Here is a 10,105-nt window from a genome sequence, read left to right on the forward strand (position 1 = left end):
TTTTTAAGATTATAAAGTATCGTATCTGAATCTAATCTGACGATGTACTAATTATTCTATGGCGTGTGTCTCTTAAGAAATTTTTGGTTTTGGCATTTTTCCGTTTGACCGAGGATTCAGTCGGGTTTCAGCTTTCGCCTTTTCTTCAACTCAGGATTCGTTTTTCCACCTTTCGTTCTATTCTTCAGTTGATCTTTTCATCTCAGCCCTTTCTTTTTCTGGTCCTATTGGACACTAGTTTCCATTGTGTTACTTTTACACATATCTTGTCCTAATCCTGTTTTAGAGCTTAACGGCCTTTATTCTGTATATATATTTATATTCGTAACAACTACCCGTGTAGTATTTCTTTCCTCCACCGTCCTTTACTTTCGCTCATTATCCGCAACAGCCTTTTGCTGCTGACACCACCAAAGAGAACAATATTCTCGTTCAAGGCGCGAAATTACTATGATTTTTGGGCTATAACTTACAAGGAAAGAGCATGTCCATGTCTTGCGTGTTCCGTTAATTCCTTTGACGTCCTCCTGTGCATTTTTGAATCGTTTATATATATATATATAATTCATTGTCAAACAGCTGTTTCTGCTATAAGTGGATTCATAGTTGAGTGCCTGAGTAAAACCTTATATCTACATCGGGACCTCTAATATTCCTTTGTCCTCTCATATATATATGTATATATAAGATTCAACCCTTATTTCAATGCATACATTGAAACATCATTATTGTAGTGATCTTTATTTTTCTTATTTCATTTCTTTAATTAAAACTTAATTATCTTAACTTTTAGAGAAATTTGTAGAGAAAAGTGCAAGAAATCTTGCGTACAAAAATTAGTCGCACTTGAACAAAATGACATGTAAGAAATATGAGAAATGTAAATTCATCAACAACATTCTCTTAAACAATCTCCTATAATAGGGTAGTATATCATTTTTCCTTGATGAAACACATAAAACTGTAGTTTCTTAGGGCGAATGAAAAATTTTTTTGTTACATCAAATCAATATCACGTGAGATAATAGAGAAAACTCATCAAACAACATTAAAAAACAACGCATTTTAAAAATAACACAACTCAGTCGTAAAGTTTTTATCATATTTTAATAATCCTCTTTATCGCAATGAAATTCAAAAAAATGTTGTTTTTTGTTGGGTTTATCAATTACTTGAAGCAATGATCTTTGAGTTATAATCTCAAGCATCACAGATTAAGTAATCGAAATTGTTAATTACAAAATTGTGAGAAGGAAGAGAAAGAAAAAACTCATAAAGTAAAATAGAATTTGCGAAACAAATTAAGAAAATGGAATTACCAAAATATTCTACCAATAGAAAAAAAAAAAAGCAACTCCTCTTTAAAACATTGCACTTATTGTACCATGTGTAATCAAAGAAAATCTGTATGATCCCGATTTAAAAAGAGAAAAATCAGAAAGAAAGAATATAAATTTGTTTCAAAATATAAAACTAACATAATTTTAACAAAATCAACACATTGTTTTACTTATAATGGAAATACATTCGCAGCGTTTGAGAATATATAACAACCGTCAAACGCCTTGTTTCAGTCTTGTATAAAATATTGATTTTAACCGATAATTTTAACTAATAATAAATTTCATGTTTTCGAGAGTTTCCTAATTGGTGAAATATCTTATACTGGGTTGGTCTAATATTATATAACAGTTGTTTTATTTATAAATTATTTTAAAAGCTAAGCTGAAATTAAATATTTATATTAATTTTCATTTTTTCGCTGTTGCAGTGTCGCAAGGTGTAGGCACAATGGTTAAAAGTCCTTAGAGTTAACAATAATGAGGGCCATAATAACTGTAATAATAATAATAATAATAATAATAATAATAATAATAATAATAATAATAATAACAATAATAAGGAATACTTGTCCTATGTATGGATGTATATATATATATATGTGTGTGTGTGTGGGTGTATGTGCGTATGCATGGTGTATAATTTCATAATATTCGACTCTCTGTGTGTGTGTGTGTGTGTGTGTGTGTGCGTGCGCGAATTTTAAAAGTCTGAAACAGCATTATTTGCTGCTACAAAACTGTTACATCCGTTTACCCACCCATAATGTATTGTAATTCCGATACTTTTCTAAGTATGCCTATATATAGGTAGATAGTTGGTTGAGAAAGCGATGGTAGCAAGCAGTATGAAGCTTACATATATATATATGTATATATATATATATATATATATATATATATATATATATATATATATATATATATATATATATGTAGCTGTGTATCTATATATGCGTGTGTAGAGAAATATATTGCTAAGAGCAGTAATGCAATGTCGTTTCACATGAAATTACTTTAATTTGTTTTGCTCGACAGTGGTGTATGCTTTATGATTAAGTTGGCGAAGGTAAATGGCTATGCAGAACTTCATTCCTTCCTCCTTCATCAACGTAATCGTGAAAGAGAAGAAGAAAGAAGACAAGCGCGAAATGAGTCCAGGAACAGGTTGGCTGCAAACTAAATCTTATCATTAAATGCAATTTTTAAAGTGCAACGCAACAGCTTCGATAATGACTCATGTAAAGTTAGAAAGAGACACCATGTCGCCAGATAACGAGAGTTAATTAGAGTTTAGCTTATTGGAATTCTAATTTACCTTTAATTGTCATAAAATTAACTGAAAGAAGTTCAACTCGTGATTCCCGATGGCTGAGTATATTATAGTGGAGACATGGTAGTTTTATTTCTATCTCTTAAGGGTCTGTTTGTCAATTCTATCTTGGTTATTATAGGAACTTTCGTTTCCTATTATATTATAATCATCGCCTCTTTCCATCATAATTACTGGACTGTATGCATTTTATGCAAATACACGGACGGATAATTAAGAATGTTGTAACCCAGTAGGTTATGCACATGTCTCTTGTATTATATTCTTCTAGAAAATGTCGATGGCGATTTTAGTAGTTATAAAGCGCCATAATAGTATGTTTAATATTACCTTAAGAATCAGCGTGATTGACGTGTATATATATATATATATATGTATATATATATATATAGCTGTTATCTTAAGTCAAAAAGGTACTATTTCACTATAGTAACTTACAGATATTACAAACGGGATAACTTCATTTGAATGAAATATGCAGTAAACTAGTATATATCATTCAAATTTAGTTTCGATTTTCATGTATTTTTGTTCAAAGTGACTGAAATATACTGACGTACGGTACAATTCAATCAAACATAAAAGGACATAGTTTACGTCTTCGAATGCCATACTTCGAACAAAATATATTTGATCCTTCTGGACACAAACAGTCCTTATCCACCGTGGATTCCAATTTGAATATTCAACGTAGATTTTGCATCAGACCTTAGAAGATTCATATATTCTGTTTAAGAATGTACATATGTACATATCCAATGAAAATTACTAATACTCATATATGTGTGTGTGCGGTTTGTGTGAGATGTCAATATATATGTATATATTTGTCTGTGTGTGCATCTTGGTAGTGTGTTCATGGATATATTGTACTTAGTGAATATCTAAATGCTAGAAATGAGCAATCATTTGCTAGTGTAACTTACATCAATCCCAGTACTTTAAGATATTTTAATTTAATTTTTGTAATAGCTCTAGGTTGTAGCAATTTAAAATACATACATATACACCAATAAGGACATGAGAAAGTGTATGTATATATCAGTGTGTGTGTGTGAGTGTGTATGTGTGCGTGTTTGTGCGTGTATGTGTGTTTGAGAGAGAGAGAGAATAAGTACTCTAGCGGAGTGCAAGTTTGTTTTTTTATAAGTTGTTTGGCACGCAGATTAAAAAGATAATAAACTATGACTAAAGATTATATTTCTATGAATATCGGCCTTTGGTCAACAGCAGAATTTCTATGGAAAAAATAACCCAGAAAACATTTCTGCAGACATCTTATATGTCTATATTTGTTTAAATGCTACAAGGCTTTGAAGCCATGATTTAGGAATGAAAAAGAAGCATGGGTATTGTAGAATATTTTTGTAACAACGAAAACCGACCATTTATATATATATTTTTTTATTTTTTGAGCAAATAATAATAATAATAATAATAATAATAATAATAATAATAATAATAATAATAACAACAATAATAACAATAACAAATGATAATAGAAAGAAAGTAATCTAGTACTTTTGTCTTAATGGCAACTTAAAAAGCTAAGGTAGTATTCCTTAGTTGTTAGGAACACTAATAACAGAGATACTTATGCAGTATTTTCAAGAAGTAAATGTTATGCTATAACTGTTCAGGATTGCCACAAAATGGACGAATCCTAGATGTAGTGATATAAAATATAATATATCACTCAATATCAGACGGCTGAAGAATTCGGTTGAAGAATTCCAGAATAGAATGGTTTTTATCAAGATTTCTCGAAAGGCAATTAACTTATAAAGAGTTTCCTCTTATATGATTATCACAGGGTTAAGACTTTCGATGTTGTAAAGCAGGGTCAAAATATCTGATAAATGTCATTTAGAAAATAACTACAACATAGTTTCAATTCATCTCAAACCGAATAATTCTCTGATAGGGTTTGAAATTTAATTTACATTATATTTTTTATTCTCCCCTTTGGAATGATCTAACAATTGGACTTGGATTCAGTAAGGACGGGTTTGATGGCTGAGTTTTAAAGTTTGTAGTTCAGTCATTGAAAGTAAGAAAAAAATAGGGGTTCGTTGGTTAATTTATCACAGTATGAATAATCTTCGTCATAACCAACAAAGGCAATACAGTGAAAATATTGATGTCAGGCCTTTACGCTTGTATATATGGCCTTTAATAATAAAAAAAAAGACTCAATGAAAAACCCTATTTGTTTATTTGTAATGTGATATATGTCTACATCTTTCATGAACATATATTTGAAATATTCAGGATATGGATTTCTCATATCTAAACCTTAATTGAAAACGTTTTCTGAAGATAATAATTTGTTTACATTTAACTCATAGCAGATTTAAGAATTAACTTATTATTGCTGTTCATGTTTTCTTTTAAATAAAATACATTTCTTATAAACATTTTATGAATTCATCCTCAATTATTATGCATCAAAAAGCATTTATAAAAAATAACTATTATTATTCTTATTGTTATTATTATTATTATTATTGTTCAAATCATTAATATTATTATTGAACGCATTATACTTATACTGGAAATCCTATAAATATAATCCATTAGCTCATTTTCTTTTCTTCAAATATGGGATATAACCAAGAAAAGGAAAATACAACGGCATCGGAAAATGTTAAACTTATAATTGCAAACTGTTTGTTCTATATGAATGAGCTTAGGTTGTTGCTTTTTTCATCTATATAGACTTACTGTTTGATGAAGAATAGTTTTATGTTTAAGCTATATTTGGGCAGAAAACAGAAAAAAAACTTTGTTTATTGAGGGCAAAATATAAATCTGATGTGGAGAGTTTAGTGTCAATCTCTGATTGAATAATGAATAAGGTTGTAAAAATCACGCCATTTACTAACAGGAAATAATTAGCAACTACTTGTACTATTATGTTTAAAGTCTGCCTGCCAATTACGTTTCTTCTTTTCATGTTTTGAAACTGAAACTTTTAAATTTGTAAACAAAATAATTAAGCTGAACAAAAGATCGGTACAATTTTTTTTTTTATTCTACAAAAAGTTATGTTTTTTTTTATTAAAAATTTTGAAATATTTTTATTACTATGGTTTAAATTACAGTAAAAATGGTTCATAGTAATCTACTATACTTGGGGAAATATATAAAACTAAGATATCCGTATATTATTTATATATTCATAATATGTCTCTAACAACATTTGATCACCCTTTCCACATTGGATCGGACAAATACATTGAAAGAGTTGTATTACCATAAGCCTAACATGAGCTTTCATACAGTACTAAGCTAAATATAATTTGCGATATAACGCGAAATGTATTTTACTGTGTCATTGTAAAGAAGGCTAAACCTCTTTCGGTCCGTAGCGAATATAGAGAAAAATGTTATACGAAAATATGTTTATGGTCATTAACATCCATTTTATATAGAAATATGTCCTATTCATTGTAAGTAAAACGCAACACCTTATGGTTTGCGTTGAAAAACAACTTTAAGTGATAGACATCTAAAGTCATTAACGATTTTTACAAAGATTTCCTGAAAGACTTCTTGCATCAACAACGCACACCGACAAGCAGTGCTGCTGGATTTGAGATATTTTACAATTTCACTGGATATATCTGAATTATATTTCGTATAGTCAAGTAATATTTCTCTTTTTGAAAAAGAATATACTTATGTAAGTTGAGACATTATCCGCCGAGCAAACGCAAATATCTTGTACATTTGCTATCTTAAATAATATCAAATTGAAATTACTGTAAGAATGATCCAATTTTCTTTAAAGCTGAATTCCTGTTTGAAGATACCACACAATGTATTAAACATTACTGCAAATTTTATTTGAAAAAATTACAACTCGCATTATGAATTGTTCATTCATCTGGTACCCTCCATATACATGTTTATATGGAATTTATTTTGACAAGAGATCTTTAACTCAAGGAATTTATAAGCACACAGCCTATGGAAATAACATCATTTGGCTTCATTTACGATAAAAATAACTTTAAAAAAGACTTTAGGAAACAATTGCAGTTCGTAGATAAAAATATATCTAATTGTTAGAAGCGTTTAGAATATTGCAAAAAAAAATATTAATATAGCTTGGTACTAATCTAAATATTAGCTTTGATTGTGATTTACAGTTGAATATAAGCATAGGTGAACAGTTGATCTTAAACTGCGGCCATGCTTTAGCTTAAACTTCGTAAGTATAGACATATTAGTTCCTTATAAACAAGCAAAACTGTCACAATTTACGTCAAATATTATATAGCGAATTTTATAGAAATATGGTGAAATTAAAAAATATTTAAGTTAACATTGGATTAAAATAGTTTTATCACTATTATTTTTTATAATCGCCTTATGACTTCAGTTTATTAAATGAGACAACGCAAATTATAGCTCAGTTGTTTAGCTGTGATTTTATAAAAAGTGGTTAGCATATACATACACACACACACACACACACACACACACACACATACATATATATATATATATATATATATATATATATATATATATATATATATATATAAACAGCTAAATATTTGTTAGATTAATGTATTTATTATTTCTGTATTTAATTTAAATCAGACAAAGGTCTTTTTGTTAGTAATGTAATTAGTTTAAACAATGAAATAATCAGAAGAAGGAGAAGAGGCAGTTGCATTTATGAAATTTATTAATTTATTCCTTTTATTCTTAACGAAGGCGTGATGTATAGCAATAGTCTATATCGTTGTATGCGCTAATAAAAGTATCGGAATGTATTGATAATCAATAACGTCGCATAATTTCGAAGCTGGAGCTTCAAAAGAGCAGTTTTCGATGCTAAATTTAAAATATACTACCGAAAAATTTACTAATTTATGAATGTTTCTTTTAGAATTAATCTCGTATCCTGAAATATTGCTTGCTCATTAACAGTATAACCATTGGTAAATAGTGGTATATATTTAGATTCAATTTCTTCAGTTTAACATTAATCGGCCATTGAAAAGTTTAACATGTCTTGAAATATAAAGTTAATCGTCCATGAATAAGCTTTAGCAATATGCCTAAGTCGGCTAATATAGAAAAGAAACTATTTGTTATTTGAAAATCTAGTGATTTTTTTCCATAATTATAATTTTTACTTCAAATTCTTTATGAGGATGATGAAAGAATGGCGGGATTCAATAATTTTCTTTAGATATATAAACAAAACAACACCAGTTGGAATGTTGTATCTTGTAACTTGGTTCAGCGCTTCATCCTGGCAATCTAATTGTATTGTGTTCTCTGGGTATAGGTAGCTTGCTCCTAAAAGTAAAGTAAAACATTACGAATTGAATGCAAACACACACGTATAAGTTTTTGCACAAACCTATAAAGGGAACTACATTTGCTTCAGATATATATATATATATATATATATATATATATATATATATATATATATATATATATATATATATATATATATATATATATATATACCTCTCTCTCTCTCTCTCTGTGAATATATTTTATATATACATTTCTTCTAACATGAAAATTTGAACAGTATGCAAAAATACTAGTGGCATACATGAAATGAATAATATCCAGGCAAACATCGATGAATTGATTACTGAGAGCGTATCCCTTTCTGTACAGGGACTATAATACTATTTTTAGTTTTCAGAAGAACCAATACAGACTCATTGTAAGAAAATAGATATAGCTTCAATTATAAATAAATTCGCAAATTCAACTCACCGATTACTTATTTCCTCCATAAAAAGTCCCCGAAGAGATATTTACTTTGTTCTGTATAACAGTTGAATGTAAATTAATACCAAAATGATAGAAAGCACATAGTGTTCCTTTCTATAATATTAAATCTGCATTAAGTTTGCGTTATATCTTTTATCGATTACCTATTGATAGCATTCTCATTTAGGTGTTCCTCTATTGTTTGCTACAAAGCAAATATTCCCTAATTAAGAAAACCATTCAAAAAATCTTCACAGGTGTAATGTGTCAAAGCAGACATATTATATCCAGACTTTATTGAGAACAATTCTACGTAGTATTCGGGAAATATTACACTCGATTTACTGTTTTTGACAACCTTCAGTTTGTAGTTCGTATGCAATAAAGAGTGTGAAATCAGTGGAAACAATAAACAAAGTCGAACATTACAGCAAATAGTTTCATTCTATGGTATGATAGTATCTGGAGTCCGAGAAAGACATTTCTACAAATTCTTGTTGAACAACTTTCACATATGATTTGTTTATAATGGTCTAATGTCTGTACTGCACATTACCTCAGTCTCTTCGTCAATTCGACATTACCTGAACAAGAGCATGGTGTACCACACATGAGCTGTCGAAATGAGAGCAGAAGAACGTGAAATGAAGTGTTTTGATCAAGTACACAATGTACCAACCGGTTCAAAAATCGAAACCACAATCTCACGATCGTGAACGCAACAACCTTACCTCTAGACCGTGCGCCCTCATAGTTTCCTTATATACTGATATATAAACAATCGTTTTCAAAATGTATATCATATGTAAGAATGGCTACAAACCTCTCCTTTTTCGTTCTGCAGCACTGTGACAACATTCGATCCGGTTCCCCATGTGTCAAAATCTTTGTTAACTAAATCATCTCCACAAGCTTGTGATTGTTGGCCTTTAGACCAGATCTGGTATAAATACATTTACAAATAATAATTAAGAAATGACATATGAAATAAACATAAACAGAATTATAATCAAATAAATATGAAAAACAATAGGCTGTGTAAAACAGAACTACAATACCATTTATCACTTCATTTAGTTATTGATCTAAGCTAAACAGAAATTCATAACGTACCTTAAGAACCATTTGACGTCTCAATGTGACGTTTGGTAATACGAAAGAGTAAGTTTTGTTGCCATCAGCTGTTCTTACAATTTTCCATCCATTAAGGTTATCATCCTACGGCAGAAAAGAGAAGACAATTAAATAACTAAACCAATGCCATCAACAATTGAATTAGGTCGATTGAAAAGAAACATTGACGGATTATACACACATATAAGCACACATAACAAAGAATGTGATTATTTGAGTAAATACTTAGTTAAATGCAATCTTACGTACATTTCATTAACAAAAAAATATTATTATATATAGCACACATATATAATATATACGACAGATGTCTTTCAGATTCCGTCTATCAGATCTATTCAAAAGGCTTTGATGGGTCCGAAGCCATAGTAGACGTCACTTGCCCGAGGTTTCACGCTGTGGAACTGAACGTTGAGAAGCGCTTCTTACAACACGACCACTTCTGCGCCTCTGTATAAGCGTTGAGTGATCTGGGTTTTTAATTTTTAAAAATTAAGGGAATATCAACGTAGATCAGGTAAAAACACTTTCGTTTTAAGACGGA

At 29.5% G+C, this 10,105-nt stretch overlaps 1 protein-coding gene across 3 annotated transcripts in view; it reads right to left on the reverse strand.

The window, feature by feature from the left end:
- Positions 1-7,354: 7,354 nt before the first annotated feature.
- The window catches only part of LOC149133490 (70 kDa neurofilament protein-like), a 17,474-nt gene continuing 14,723 nt past the window's right edge, over positions 7,355-10,105 (reverse strand). For all 3 annotated transcript variants that reach the window (XM_089358454.1, XM_089358457.1, XM_089358455.1), the window contains exons 2-4: positions 9,541-9,645; positions 9,251-9,367; positions 7,355-7,992 (exon numbers count right to left, since the gene is read on the reverse strand). In XM_089358454.1, the coding sequence (XP_089214580.1) occupies positions 7,954-7,992; positions 9,251-9,367; positions 9,541-9,552 (168 nt within the window). In that variant the 5' untranslated portion in view covers positions 9,553-9,645 and the 3' untranslated portion in view covers positions 7,355-7,953. The remainder of the gene's footprint in view (positions 7,993-9,250; positions 9,368-9,540; positions 9,646-10,105) is intronic.

This window comes from Octopus bimaculoides, chromosome 10 (assembly GCF_046866305.1).
Source record: "Octopus bimaculoides isolate indiv1 chromosome 10, ASM4686630v1, whole genome shotgun sequence".
Lineage (NCBI taxonomy): Eukaryota > Metazoa > Mollusca > Cephalopoda > Octopoda > Octopodidae > Octopus > Octopus bimaculoides.